General features: G+C 52.2%; 1 protein-coding gene across 1 annotated transcript; it reads right to left on the bottom strand.

Annotated features, from left to right (window-relative positions):
- Positions 1–2,044: 2,044 nt before the first annotated feature.
- IRX6 (iroquois homeobox 6) lies at positions 2,045–5,586 on the bottom strand. Its single transcript, XM_031505843.2, has 7 exons — positions 5,542–5,586; positions 4,172–4,417; positions 3,832–3,941; positions 3,244–3,551; positions 2,627–3,112; positions 2,314–2,410; positions 2,045–2,108 (listed from the first exon to the last, which is right to left on the bottom strand). Exons 1-7 carry the CDS (start codon positions 5,584–5,586, stop codon positions 2,045–2,047), a joined length of 1,356 nt encoding a protein of 451 aa, XP_031361703.2.
- Between the last annotated feature and the right edge of the window lie 9,601 nt (positions 5,587–15,187).

The raw sequence follows: 15,187 nt of genomic DNA, 5'->3' as shown, positions 1-15,187 counted from the left end.
TGAGCGGGCGGGATAATCTGCATCTCGCTCACTTGACCTTTAATAAAAGGGGAGTAAAAGTAATAAATAAAAAATAAAACTCTTAAGACTCCTGCAGGGTACCTTCGCGCCTGCCTTAAAGAGACCCCGAGGCCTGCACCCGCCTAATTAACTCCCCCCGCGGGCTTCGCGGCCGAGGGATTCCAGGGCCGGGGGCAGAGCCGAGGGATTCCAGGGCCGGGGGCAGAGCCGCGGGATTCCAGGGCCGGGGGCAGAGCCGAGGGATTCCAGGGCCGGGGGCAGAGCCGGCAGCTCCTGGGCCGCGGAGCCGGGCAGGTTCCGTCTCCCGTGAGCAGCTCAGGAGGGCGATGCAGAGCTGCCTCCCCGGGGAGCTTCTAACAAAGCCGCCGGGGAACGGAACCGGAGGAAGCCGGGTCGCTCCCCTGCAGGACGGGACACAGCCAGGAGGGAGGTCCGGCCTGGCTCTGCCGGGCGGACACGCGTGGGAATCCTGCACATGTGCTCCCAAGGCAGATAATACCTGTCCTCTCCGGTGGGCGGAAAAGTTGCCTCGCAAGAACCCTTCGAAAGGGACTAATACTCTTTATTACAAGCCCTAATCCTTCAAATCCGACTTGAAATAATGTTTATTTTTTCGCAGCTTAATTTCCCCTTCTCTAAGCTTCGGGTCACTGCAACAGACTGCTGCTGCTACACCGCCTCTTGTCCAGGGCAGCTCCGGAGCGCGGGCAATCCCTGTGGCCGGGCATCTGCGGCGGGGCTCCCGACGGGCCCAGCCCCGCTCCCAGCCGTCACCTGCTGCCCTTGTGTGCACTAACCTCCCCCTCTCTCGCCCTCCCGATCCTCCAAAGCCCGGCGAAGTTTGCCTTCTTTCACGGTGCCCTCTGCTCCCGGGAGGGGCCGCGGCTGTTACCGGGGCCGAAGGCGGCAGCAGCCCCCTCATATCTCCCTTGCGTTGACCTGCAGCGTCTCCTTTCCCCTATGAATTGCTTCTCTGGTCGCAAACCCAGGGGGCTCCCAGTTATGCAGCTCCACTCGTTTGAGTAGCCTTTAGTAAACATATAGAAGTCTACTCGATATTCAAGATTGATTTCCCTGATTTATTAAGGCAGAATTCATTGGACTCTATTGACCACAAATGACTTAATGTAAATGCTGACCCCGGTGAACTTGGAAATAGCAGGTATCGGGTTGATCTATAGATGACCTCTTAATTACCACAGTTATTAATTTAAATTATTGCCACTGCTTCTAGAGACAGGAACAAAGAAACATTCTTTCCTCATCCCTGCTTGGTTTATTAGTCCGAACACAAAGTGTTTGATGACACTTTTAATTAAACAGAAATAATGCAGAGATACGGTTTCCCTTTCTCGCCTGTCCTGTAAAGTGCAGCACTGCTCTTTTGACTGACTGACGGCAGTGACCCACTAACAACGTCCTACTTCGCCACCCGGTCGCCACCCGCTGCCCAGGGGTGCCCCGGCCGTGCCCCAGGGCGGGTGGCGGGTGCCCGGGGCCGCTCCTCTTGGGCTGTGCCGGCTCCTGGCTGGAGAGCTCCGAGGTCACTGACAGCTTCGTGGCGTTCAGCTCACCCGTGTTAATTAGAGACTCCGAAAAATACTTTCAGCGGTATCTAGGTACAGAGACGGGAAAGAAACAGTCCGGCGTAACCTGAGCCACTTCCCCTCCTTCTCCTCCCCGGGATGGCGCGCAGCAAACTGGTGCCCCTTGGCAGAGCAGGGCGCTGAGCAGAGAGCACAGGTTTGGGAGGAAAAGGAGAAACAAACCACGACGTTGGAGGAAAAGAGAAAATATTAGGGTGGGGGGTTTTTCTTCCTTTTTGCAAAGACGTCAATGGGCAATATTGAACACATGGCAGCCGAGCGGCGGAGAGGCGCCGGTCCTGCGGCCGCTCCGCCCGCCGTGGCCCCCGGCCCCATGTGCGCAGCACGTTGTGCCGCGGCGGCCCTTCCCCGGCGAGGGCAGGGCAGGCGGAGCCGCGAGGCCACCGCCGGCCCGGGGAGAGGTTTCTATCGCTGCGTCAAGCCGAGTGCTTCCTTGCAGCCAGAGCCCCGTCGCCAGCGCCCAGGAAGGGGCGGGCGGCCCTGCGGGACGGAGAAGCGGTGATCAGCTGGTGCTAAGTGGCCGCGGGTTGCTGCCCCGCCCGGACGGGAGCTCCGGGAGCGGGGCAAAGCGGCGGCCCCGGCGCAGCGCTCTCAGGCCGGGGCCGCTCCTGTGTCCAGGGCCAGGCGGGCTGGCGTGCGCTTCGTGCGAGGTGCGGCCCCGGAACCGGCCCGTCACCTACCTCACCTCCGCAGCACGGGCCGGAACGCTGTCCGCAGCCTTTCCAGGCAGGTCCCACCCAGCTCGGTGCCTCCCGGGCTGCCCTTGGCGCCCCGCCCGAAGCCTGCACAGACACAAGCGACTCGCGGTGGGCACGGCCCGGTCCCACCGCCCTCCCCTGCCCGCTCGCCTCGAGCGGGGAAGCCTCGGCGTCTGCACCTGACACCTGGGCACGGCCGAACGCCGGGCGTGTCACTGCGCGGGCGGGCTCACGCCGCGCCCTGCGCCCCGGCCCGGCCCGCGGTCCCGCCCGTCCCCGCGGCCCCGCCGCCGCGGGTACCTTCGCCCGCCGCCGCGAACTGGCACGGCTCCCCCAGGCCGCGGTGGGACGCGCAGCTTCGCGGGAGCGGCTGCAGGTTGAACGCGGAGCTCCGGAAGGCCTTGGCGGGCAGGGGTTGCTCCCCCGCCGCGCCGCCGCCCTCGGGGCTGCCCCTGCGCGCCGCGCTGGCCCCGGCGGTGCGCGCCAGCGACCAGATGCGCGGCTTCTCCGCGGGCGCGTAGGGCGGCGGCGGGCCGGCCAAGGAGGCGGCGGCGAAGTCCGCGGCGGGGGCCTTGGCACAAGGAAAGGCGTGGAAGGGGCCGGGCAGGCTGCAGTCGCTCCGTGGAGCCTCAGGCAGCGCCGCGCCTAGGCTGGGGGCTTCCTGCAGGGAGCTGGTCCGGCCCTTCTCCGGCTTCCCCGCCTCCTCCTCCTCCTCCTCTTCCTCCTCCTCCTCCTCCTCCAGGTCGCTGAACTGCAGGTCCTTGTCCTCCTTGTAGCTCTTCTGATCTGCTTGGACACACACGGGGAAAAAAGGGGCGGCAGGGCGTTAGTGCGGGTGCGGGGAAGTTGTGGGGGACCTCGAAATCGGCCGTCACTTCGAGCCTACTTGGAGGCGCCCGTCTGCCTCTCCCGCCTACCTCTGCCGTCACCCTCCGCACTGTATTCGTCCTCTTCCCTCGGGGTTTCTTCTTTCCTCTCTTCCCCGGCTTTGTTCTTGGGAGACCAGGTCATTTTGTTTTCTTTCTTAAGCCTCCGTCTGGCGTTAGCAAACCAAGTGGACACTTGCGTCAGGGTCATTTTAGTGATGATAGCCAGCATGATTTTCTCTCCTTTGGTGGGGTAGGGGTTTTTGCGGTGCTCATACAGCCAGGTCTTGAGAGTACTCGTCGTCTCTCGTGTTGCATTTTTGCGTCTGGCTGAACCTCCGAAATCCACCGTCCCGTACCTGCTGGGAGATAATTAGGGAGAGGGGGCCAGTACGAGCCCGCTGGCCCGGCCCAGCCGTGCCGCAGGCCGGTGTGGCCCCTGCCCATCTGCCTGCCTGCCCCTGCCCTCCTGACATCGCCGCCCAACTTTGTTTTCCGCTGTCTTGCTGCTCCCGGGCGCCTCGTTTCTTTTGTACAGCGTTTGTCAGGTCGGAGCCCCCCCGTCCCCCTAGTTTGATGTCGACCGCCGCCTCGCAGGAGGATGCTAATGCTGCCGGGCGCTGATCAAAGGGGTTTTACCTGTCGTACTGGTACTGCCCCAAGGAATGATCGTAGGAGTAGTAGGTAGCGGGCTGCGCGATTCCCGAGTGCAACGTGCCGGCGCTGTCTTTGATTTCATACTGGGGGTTCTGCAAGGGAAGCGGCAGCGTTTGGCGTCGAGCAGGACGGGAACCCCGCCGCACCCCGCAGCCCCGGGTCCCGCAGCAGCCGGGTCCCTTCGCGCCCCCCACTCCCGACGGGCCGGCGCCGCTCCCGGCCCCACATCCCCGGCGGTCCCTCGCCCCGATACCGACTGCGAGACACGAAGTTTCTCCCGCCTGTTGCACCCCCTCCCCTCCGGAGCGCTCCGGGCACTCACCAGCGCGGTGTAGAGCGCGGCGGGCTCGGCGCCGTAGGGCAGGTAGTTGCCGTAGCCCTGGCCGGCGGCGTACGGGGCGCTGTACATGCCCAGCGCGGCATTGAGCTCGGCGCGGCCGGGCGCCAGCAGCCGGCTCTCGTACGGGGCGCAGCACAGGGAGGCGGCGGCCGGCGCCGAGGAGGCATCCGGCCCGGAGCGGGGGGCGGCCTCGCAGCAGGTCGTGCTGGGGCTGGCGGGCACGAAGAACTGCGGAGAGGAGAGAGCGGGACGGCGCCGAGTGACTGTCGAGGCAGCCCCATCGCGGGGAATTTAGGAGCGTGTGCGCGCCCGTGTGTGTGCGGAGTGGGGGGGCGGCGGTGAGGAGGGGGATAGGAAACGCGGGCTGAAGCAACTAATTATAGAAACCGGGAAATAAACCGGATGGGAAGCAGGAGCTCTTGGGAAGGGGGCACGATTAATCAAAGCAAAACTTTAAGGAAATAATTGCTCTCGAAAAAGGTATAAGATCCGTAAGGCTCCGTCCTTCCCGCCCCCGCTCGGTCCATCTGCATTGATTTAAAGGCAAAAAGTTGCGATTACAGTTAATTTGACAATAGACACAGCAGTAAATATGTCAGCCAACGCAATCGAAGGCATTTGATTTCAATAACTTCAAGGGGACAGCTAACTTCCCAAGCGAGGGAGGCACATCTTGCAGTGATTACCGTGTATAAATAATTCTACCCAAATAAATCGTGACTCGAAGTACGATATAACTACGACTTAGTTAATACAGGGTGCCTTGGTGTGAGTGGGGGATGTCCTTCGGAAATCGCATGGGAAAAAAAAAAAAAAAAAAAAAAAACTCTGGACAGATCCTAATAAAACACAGGAAAAGGACCGACCCGTGGAGGAAAGAGGGAGGAAACGGAACAGCCCGGTTCCGCAGAAACGCGAGTGAACCCCGAGCCCGCCGAGCGCCGGTTCCCGCTGCCCGCACGCCCTGCGCGGTGCCCGGCGGCAGCGGTGCGGCGGGGGCTGCGCCCGGCGCAGCGCGGCCGCTCCGCGGGCTCGGTAAGCGGTTGTAGCTGGGATTTATGTTTTTATTTGTTTGTTGCACTTAAAACTGAACGGTGAAGGGTGGGGAGGAAGGGGAATTACCGGTTTCCTACACGCCTTTGCTGTGCACACTGCGAGTTATTTGTTTAAGCCTAACACAACACAAACGAGACATAAACACACACGTACGTTTTTTAAAAAAGGCTCCAGATGTGCCCTTTTAAAATATATTCTAAGTAAGGGAAAGGGAAGAAAAAAAAGGAGGGGGGACAAGACATCTGGACAGCAGCAGCAGAATCTAAACAAAAGTGAGTGCTGCTCACTCGCCTTACCTGTGAAGTGGTGCTGTAGGGGTATCCGAACTGAGAGAAGGACATAGTTGCTCCTTATTTTTGGACCATAGGCAATATTTTCCCCCCAAGATCGATTGTAACTAAACCCTGCTTCAAGATGCACCTTCTCACACACACATTTCCACGTATGGCTTTTTTTTTTTTTTTTTTTCAATTATAGATGATTGCACTTAAGAAAAGCAGCCAGACATCTGAGGCGGGGGGGGGGGGGGGAGGGAGGAAGGAGGTTGGTGCCTGGATTAAAAAAATAGGCTACCCCCCACTTCCCATCGCTCTTAATAAATATGTTTGTATAGAGGGAGTCTAAAAAGCCACCCCACATGTATAGAGAGTTTAAGTGCAAGGGGGCTTTTTCAAAGAGGGGGGGAAAATCACGTAGGGCTTGCAAGATACGGAGCTTGCTTGTATTATTTTCTGCTCTATAGGTCTTTAGCGTTCATCGGTGGGCGAGGAGCGGGGTGACGTCACGGCCCTGCCGGCAGCAGCAGGCAGCGGCGGGCAGGAGCAGGCAGCGCCCCGCGCCCGCTCCCAGCACTTGTTTCATCTTGGTTTCATGTTGTGCTCTGATGCACGTCAAAGGCGGGACTGGGGGTGCCTTGCGGTTGGTCTTTTTTCCCTTTATTTTTAAACACGATCAAAATTTGTCTTAGCGGAATAAATATCAAGTGGGGACACCACCAGCCCCAGCATGACCCCTGCTACGGGCCCGCCGCGGGGAGGAGAGCGCCGGGCAGGGGTCGCGGTGGCAGCGGCGGTGCCGGGCGCACCCAGGGCAGCAGCTCTCGAGGTGGGCCCGGCCGACGCAGCCCCCCGGCCCTCTTCGCTGACCTCGCGCACATCCCCAGGGCCGGGCGCTGCTGTACAGCTCGGCCCCGGTTCTGCACGGCAGCCGCCGAGCCGTGCTCCCCGCCTCGGCGTCGCTGCCCGTCGCGGCGGCCCGGAGCTGCGGGAGCGGGGTCAGACCTCGCCCCGCAGAGCGTGCGCTGCCTGCCTGGGCAGGGCCGGGGCCGGGCCAGAGCACGGGCCGCAGAGCAGCCCGGAGCCCATTCTCTAAGGAGTGCCGAGCCCCTTGTTCCCCCTTAGCCCCGTGATGGTCCCTCCGGCGGGGCGCTGATGTATGGATGGTTTCCTGCAGCCCGGCCGGTCCGCTACCGCCACGGCGTAATTGCATCAATTAACAAATGGAAATGCCCTTGTTTAATCAGGGACTTACATATTGCGAATTTGCCTTTGAGGCGGTATCACCGGGAGGTAAACCGGGATTTCCCCCCCAAGAGCTTGGAGCTCCCGCGACGCTCCCGGGCCGGACAGGGCGCGATGTCCTGCCAGAAACAATTCATAAAGAAAAAGAAAACCAAGTAAAAATGCGACCCGGGGCGGCCCGGCGGCACTTGTCCCGAACACGCCGGGGCTGTGTCCCGCGGAGCCCTGGCAGCCTTGCCCGTGTCCGTGTCCGTGTCCGTGTCCGTGTCCGTGCCCGCCCCGCCGGAGCCGCTCCGCTCCGCCTCCGCCCCGCTCCCCGACGGGTGGCGCTGCCGATCCGCGAGCGATGCGCGCCGGCCCGGCCCGGCTCGGCCCGGGGGCCGCTCCCCTGCGCACCCCGAGCGGGGCGGCCCCAGCCCTGCCCTGCCCTGCCCTGCCCGTGCGGGCGGCGCTCCGCCGGCAGCCAGCGAGCGCAGCCGCGACGGCCCCGCGGTGCGCGGCCCCGCCGGCCCTTTGTGGAGCTGCGCGCCCGCGGGTCCGCAGGGTGCGGAGCGGGCTGCCCGCGCCGTCGGGGCCGCGGCGCTGCCCGCGGGGCCGGAGCGACGCGAACCGCCCGAGCCGCGTCCGCCCCGCCGGGCTGAGCGGAGGGGCCCGGAGCTCAGGGCCGGCTGTCACAGCCCTCTCTTTCGCCCGCAGCCTGGCGAGACGGAGCGCTGTAAACCCGAGCCATGTCAGTTGTCGTTAACAGGGGCAATAACTTAAAATTCATTAAGGAACACCTTTGGGTAACATTACTGCTAATTATTTAATTGCAAGAATCCCTATGGGGAAAATTATGCTAATTATAAAGTAATAAAACCACTTGTTCTAAAGCACTTAATTCAGCAAAATTTAGTCTTTTCATCAGAGCACTTTGTATGTTATTTGATGGAAGAAACAACAAGAGTAGCTGTGTGCTCATCCTGCCTGCGGCTCAGAGCCCAAAGGAGCTGTCGCTGGCAGTGTGTTTGTGCTGGCAGGTTGCATGCAGGGCTCTTGTCCTTGCTGAAGCACTAAAACTGGGGCAGGATTCACTCTACAAAAAAGCATTTTTATAACAGAGATCATCCAGATCAATACAAACATTGCATTTCCCAATCTTTATCATGCACGATCAATGTGAAAGCAATTCTGTTACCTGTCAGGTACGTTGTAGCTGAGCTAAGCTTTGGGAAGTGGCCTTTCCCAGTCTAGCTCTCTCCACTTACAGCACTCTGCCCTACAGAGATGTTTCAGCAGCATACTTTTTTCTAGACATGCTCAAGAGCCATGCAGATGACCCCTTTAATTGCCCTTACAACCTAGGAGAGTGAATGGCATTCCGGTTAGCAAATACAAGTTCTGCTGTGCTCCCCAGCTCTTTAGGAGGACACAAACTCTGTCTCTTTGTGTTCTGAGCACTGCCACCATTCACTCTGCTTGTCCATCACTGAGCAACCATACTCTGCATGTCAAAGCTGCCAAAACTTCTTTCTGTGATTTGTAAATATTGGCATAAACCTTCTGTTAACAAGTGCCTGAACCCGGCTTGGCAGAGGGTAGCTTTGGGTTGGAGTGTGCAATTTGCCGTTTTTGTCATTGCAGGGAATCAGCTTCACCAACCCAATTTCCATTCTGCACATACATCATGTCTCAGAGAGGTGCAACTGATGCTGTACATGGTCACTACAGATCTTTCTTTCTCTAAATGTGTGTCATCTCTCTCCCTGCATACAGCATATCATCCCACCCACCCCCACAACGTGCCTTCCCTTCACCCAGTCGTCCTAGCGAGGAGTGTGTGACTACCAACACGAGCAAAACGGGAAAATGATCTCTCTCGATTCACAAACTTTTGTTCTTGAAAGAGAGGACTGTGAGGCTTAACTGTAAACATTTCTGCAAGCAGTTCTTCTTGAAGTGAGGCAGGAGTTCAAATGCAGCCAACAATGTGATTTTTGATGCTTTTAAAAGCAGCATCATTTGGTTTAGCTCTGATACTGCTTTGCTTGGGAGGTAATTGCAAGGGGTGAAGGTAACAGTATGTGCTTCCCACCAATGCAAATGCAGCTGCTGATAACTGCAAATGAAATAATAGGTTAATTGAAATAATCAGGCAAAGAAGAAAGCAGCTTCAAAAACATGTAGCAGAAATGTGGCTGAGAAGAAAGTGTCTTTATATTTTAGAATACAGGGGGATTTTTTGGCTGCTGCTTTTTTGTACTGAGAAAATGAAAATTCTTCAAGTCCATGCATGAATAAACAAGTACAGCTGGGCAGCCTAATACATAATTTATACTGATCAGTCACTGCAGATTTAACTGAATAAAGCCAAAATGAACACTAATTGTTTTGACAAACTAAAATAGTGTATATGATGGTTTATTGTGAAGCTTGCTGGTACTGTTCTTATCTGATTTCTGCATGAGAGGTAGAAACATATTAGGACAATATAAGGATTAATATCTTATGGAAGATAAAAAATTTTAGTTGCTTAATATACAAGCAGAAAATAGAACTGTCTTCAGGAGTGAGGGGACAACTGGCACAGTGAAGTGTGGGACAAGAGTTGATTTAGGGTGTGAGGTGTTGCTGAGGTAATGGGTAGTACCTTGTCAGCTGAATGCTAAACCTGAAAGTAGTATTTTGTTTTTGTCACATTTGAAATACATCAGGAATAAATATGCCTTTGGATATTTGTCTTCTAAAAGGGGACAAAAAGTTGTCAGTGAATATCCAGGCAGTTATGTAGGCTTGTTAATCTAAGAAGCTACACACTTTTGCTCTGGTTTTGGTATGTGCAGAGTGAGAGAAATACATGGCTGGGACTTTGCTTCTTCAAACCCTCTCGTTGAGATGGATGGCTAAATGAGGGCAATATAAGATATCATTTGGAAATAAAGTAAGAGACAGACAAAGGCAATAATATTCACAGGGATCCCTAAGCACCGCTTCTGAGTGGGCTCCTTTGTGTGACAGTGACCTGCTGCTTCCTAAGAGTCCTCTGCAGTGACCTCCCCCTGCCAGCTCACCCTCCTGCCTCTTCTCCAAGAACTGGCAGCTTCACTTGGCTCCCAGCATCACTTCCATAATGATCAGTGGGTTTGCTGTATCTCAGGTTATCACCGTGTTTGCTGTGATTAACTTTTGGGATATGCCTTTAAAATTGACAGTTGGGCTTGGGTGTTACTGAGTTGGAGGATGGTAGGACCCAAGGCTTTATTCTGAATCATTCTGTGCCCAGGGACAGCCAAGGGAGTGGATGATGGACACGAATCTTTCTCAGGTTCTCGGGTGGTATTTTCCATGGATCTGGGATCATTAGTAACTTGTGATCAGCCCAACGTGTGAAAATATACTTTGCTGATGAGAAAACACTCCTTTTGTAAGAGTGTTCTGCATCAGGGTAGTCAAGCACTTCTGTGCTGGCTTTCTTCAGGTTATCTGTATATTATTCTATAAAGTAGAGGTTCATCTGGTGAAGATACATCTACACAAAACCTGTGAGAACTTCACCTTTCAGAACTTGTTTGTGCTTTGCTGAGGTGTGGGTTAATTTATGCCAGGAGACTTAGGGAAGCTCTCATTCAGTCTGACCCCTCTGTGGATTCAGTTTCCAGTAAAATCAATAATTTTTGTGGCAAAGAGATTGCTGGTCTGACACATCATGAGCAGGGCTCACCATTAACCACCCAGCTGTGTCTGTGCTCTCATGGCCTTTGCATCAGCTCGTGTGCAGTTGGTGTGAAGGAGTCATGTGGCTGCTAAACTAAAGGGTTTTAATTTAACATCACCTTAGGTATAGTTTGTTATTTTTGTCCTGTGTCAGTGAAAGGCAGTTTTATTCCGTTACCTACTCTGCCTTGCTGTCATTTCCAGAATTTATTTTAAAATTAGTATGCTGGCTACATGCAATCGTGCCTTCTCTTCCAACAAGTTGGTATTCTTCACCAACTTCTGTACACTATTAAAAGTGAATATCATAACTGATTCCTTATTTACTTTCATTTGTAATTTACAAAACAAAAAGTTGTGTTTGTTGTACATTAGAAACATAAAGAGCTTAGAACTTGTTCCAAACCCAGAAAATACTTAACCCAAGACAGTCCCACCCCATCAAATCTGTTGGCCTTGAGCCTTTTCCTTAGTTAACCTTGGAGTAAAGAAAAGGCTCAGCTGGACTCCCTCTCCTAATCCTGTCTGAATTAACTCCTTTTCACGTTTGTAGAAATGAGTGCAGTACAGGACCCTCTGGGTAGTTCACTGAGGATTCTTCTGCCAGTCTCCTTCAGGTAATGCAGGTTTTCCTCTGCTCTTTCAGCAATATTTCGGGCTGTGCTGGGGGCTCTGGGCATTGGGGAGGAGTGGCTCCAGCAATGGGCCATCTGCAGCCCTCTACTCTGGGGAAGCTGGGACCACTTGCAATTTCACACACAAGCAGCACTAATCTACAATAAATCTTATGAAATCAATAAAAATATGGAAAGTATATCATTTTTAAAGAAAAAAACACATGAGATGGCCATTAAGGGCACAGCTATTCTAATACCTGTGTCTGGTTGAAACTGCAATTAAAAACATTCCAATAATAAATCTACTTCCAGTCTCGTTTAATGCTTTTAACTTGCTTGAAAGTTCAAGCTGGTATCCCAAAAATGTGCCAGGACTTTCACAATGTATTTTACAGACTCATAAATAAATATGGCAATTAATCTAAGCTATATTTCTTTCATATTTGATGACAATTTATTATGACACTTACTAATTCAGTGCACAAAAACTCTAATGCACTTAAAATCGGATTTCAAACCAAACGTTTTATGGGAAAATATAGTATTGATCATCCATTTAAAGATATCATGTGTTGATTCATAACCTGCTATAAAAAAGGATTTTATGAGGACATGCAAAATGAGTTTTGTGGACCATTCTCACCACAAAATCCAACATACAAGATCTGTCGTTCTCAGTGGTGTTTTATATTTTTATTTGGAGTCTTTGCCTATAATATTTTGGTGGTTTATGATAGATAGCAGCTTTAAGAGAAAACATTTTCTATATTTAATTTCAATTAAATTAATAGTATCTATTTGTTAAACATATGCTGTTATATGCACTTTTATACTGTCCATTTACACAAATTCATGCCCAAAATTTGTTCTTTTCAAGGATAATTTGCACAAGTTTGGTTATGTTAATTGGGCTGTTTTGGCAATACACATTCTGCTGCTTTGTGCTTTAGTGCCCCAGGAGTCACATGGCTTCAGATTCTGCTCATTGCTGCTGGTGTGATGCACCCTGTGCAGCTCTGAAAGCTGCAGTGGCTTGGACTCTGACATGCCAGCAGCAGTGATCTGCAGCCAGCTGTCCCAGCCCTGTAGAGCACTACTGGAACTCTTTTCAAAATTGAAAAACTCCAGAAGATGCATCCCAAAAATGCAGGCTCCGGGGTGATTTAGGTGAGCTTGGGGTGTGGTGGGGACGGAAGGAGGGGCATGCAGCATGCTGGATGCTGTGTGTGGCTGACAGCCAGGCTGCACAGGACAGGCTTCTGCAGTCCTTCAGCACCCACCTGCAGGCACTTTTCTGGGGAAATGCTGGTTTGGTTTGCCTTGTGGTGGGTCAGCCCTCGGAGCCTGTCTGGGGACGGTGCGCAGCGATGGACATCATATCCTTCCCTGCAGAGGGAGAAGAGGCTCAGAGATGGCAAATGGCTTTTTCTGTCTTTGTAAATAATTCGTGTCTGCATTTGTGCACTGGCCAGGCCCTCCTTGCTTCTGGCTGCCTGCCCACAGCCCGTGGGGTGGCTCTGGGCTGCAGTGGCGTGAGCAGGGCAGCCCCTGCTGCATCCCAGGCTCACCTGGATCAGATGTTCTGCAAGTACCCAATTTCTCATTCTGAGATTCTTAATAGAAAGACATCATCCAGTTTGAGCAGCCCATAGCTGTTGCCAGCTTAACTATTTTTCTGGATATCTTTCCTTAATGCCATAAGTTTTGAGAGGTGGCACCAATGCTTGGAGAGATCGCAGAAGGAAATAAGTAGTGAAGGCTAAAGCACGTGGTTAAAGAAGAGTCTCATTTATAAATCAATTTCAATAACATATTTAAAAGCTCTCACATTTGCCTTTAATGTGTTTCCATTTCCCCTTTGATCATTAATATTTAAAATATTTTTCTTTACTGATCATTCTTTTCTATTGTGTCCTTACTAACTTCCCTTTCTCTCTTTAATCTGTAATGAGTGAGTTTTTGAAAAATGCATAATCCATGAGAAATCCAGATAATTTGATACAGGAAAAGCCTTCAATCCCTTGAAAGAAATTTCAGAGGAGTTGAGTAATTGTTTAAAAGTTATTCCAATCTTTAACCTATAAAAGGGTATATGTCTTCACTGATAGACTTTTACAATGAGAAGGTGTCATTATTTCTACTAGGAAGTAATAATCAGCAGTGAAATTTAAAAAATAAAGATAACAACCGTTTTTTTTAAAAAAAAAAAAAGAAAAAAAGAAAAAAAAAGAAATTAAAACTAAGCTGGGGATACCATTTTTTCAGGAAGCCAGTTGTGGGCATGACTTCATTCCATGAGTGATTTGAGGGCATGAGGTTTGCTGAAAGTCCATTTGGCTTGTATGCCAGAGGCCTACTTTACTTTTGAAAATGGAATTTGGGTTCCATGGTGGTACCCATCTCTCAAGTAGAGATTGTCACTTCAAATGTCTTGTAAGTGGAAGAAAAGGAAAGGAGTGAAGGAGGTGGATCAGTGACCAGTCTCCTAGTTGGGTAAAAACCTCAGATATATGCTGTGAAGGAGTCATCATGGATGATAAATAATGTGGATTTTAGAAATGATGTCCAGGTGCAGCTGTGATATGGGTGATTGCAGCCACAGGTGGGGCTGAGTGCTGGCCCTGCTTCCCCACAGTTTAACTGGAGCTTGTCAGGGGTGAGATTATTTGCAGCTCCACTTTAGGGCAGGGAAGAACCACACCTGTGAGGTCTTTGTTAAGTAGATTTGTTCCACCTGGAGCAGGAGGGAGGAGCTGGGCTGTGGTTTGGGATGAGGAGTGCTGGAGTGCACCCTAGGTCAAGGGTGGCTCTGTGTGGTGGAAAAATCTCTCGTCCCACCTGTGCTTTCAAAAAAAGCTCAAAAGTCTTCTGTTGTTTGGTCTCAAGGCAGTTTATTGCAAGCTATCTAAAAGATTTTCTTTTCAGGCTGCTGTGGTTTGCTCAGCAGCTCAGGCAGAGGCACACACACACCCTGACATCCTCTTGGACTCCCAACTGCTTCTTCTCTCCTGCCCAGGGCTGCTGCTCTCTTTTATATGGTATGTTACATGTTAAATATTTATAGTTTTTCCCCAATGCCTATTACCTATATTAAGTGGTGCTTTTCTACTCTAAACCAATCTGTGAGTGCCAACATCACCAAGAACATGGAGGTAAGGAAGAAGAAAGAGGGATGACACAACAGGCCCATATCCCTCCATCTTAAAACTTCTGACCCCCATGTACAAAACCAAAACCCCCCTGTACAGGACTTAAAACCCCCCTGTACAGCACTAAAAAATTCTTCCCCCTACTTTGTGACTACTTCTACTCTAATATCTAAACTTTTGTGACTTCTTGCTCTTTCTGCAAGATTGGTGAATCATTCCATGGTTCAAACCCAAAATCACAGCTGTTTCCAGCTGCCTGCCAGGGTCTCAAATGCTTCTGAGCAGGGCCTGGAACCTCCAAAAATGTCTGAGGGACAATTTGAGTTCTGACAGAGGACTGGTGGCAGGAGGAGCACGAGGCACAGGGCTGCAGGACAGGGACTGCCCAAGGTGGTTGAGAAGTGTGGTGGTGTCCCCACTGTGCTCTTGTCTCCCATCTGCACTTGTGCTGGCCCTGGGGAGAGCCCTGGGAGAGGCAGCACTTCCCAAGGGCCTTCCTGCAGGAGGGGAGAGGGGGGTGGGCAAAGGGCTGCAAAGATTGGAAGGGCTTTCCTGAGAGGTACCTCTGTCCTTGCCCCAGGCACACAGCAGCCTGGAGCTGGAGTAGCATATCATCTGGAAGGAGATACAGGAGCTAAATTTAATGTGTTGTAAATTCGCGAGAGACAACGGGGAAACCTCCAGAAAATAATTCACTTATATGTTGTAGGGAGGCTCTATGGACAATGAAGTGACATGCTTTATTGTGGAACAGAATAATGACTGCCCATCAGAGCTACTGGAAAAGATTTTAGACTCTTAGCAACATTGGTTTGATTTTTTAAAATTATAATTTTACTGCTTTAGTCTTTAATTTACTGTGCCTAGGAAGAGCTTATCCTTCTCTTGGCTTGTGCTGGGTTTTATATTTTTATATATATACATACATGGATATTATTCTCAGTCCATTATTCATCTATGAAT

Source organism: Lonchura striata, chromosome 13 (genome assembly GCF_046129695.1).
Source record: "Lonchura striata isolate bLonStr1 chromosome 13, bLonStr1.mat, whole genome shotgun sequence".
Taxonomy (NCBI): domain Eukaryota; kingdom Metazoa; phylum Chordata; class Aves; order Passeriformes; family Estrildidae; genus Lonchura; species Lonchura striata.
The sequence above is the reverse complement of the archived record's forward strand: the minus strand, read 5'-3'. Positions and strand labels throughout refer to the sequence as shown.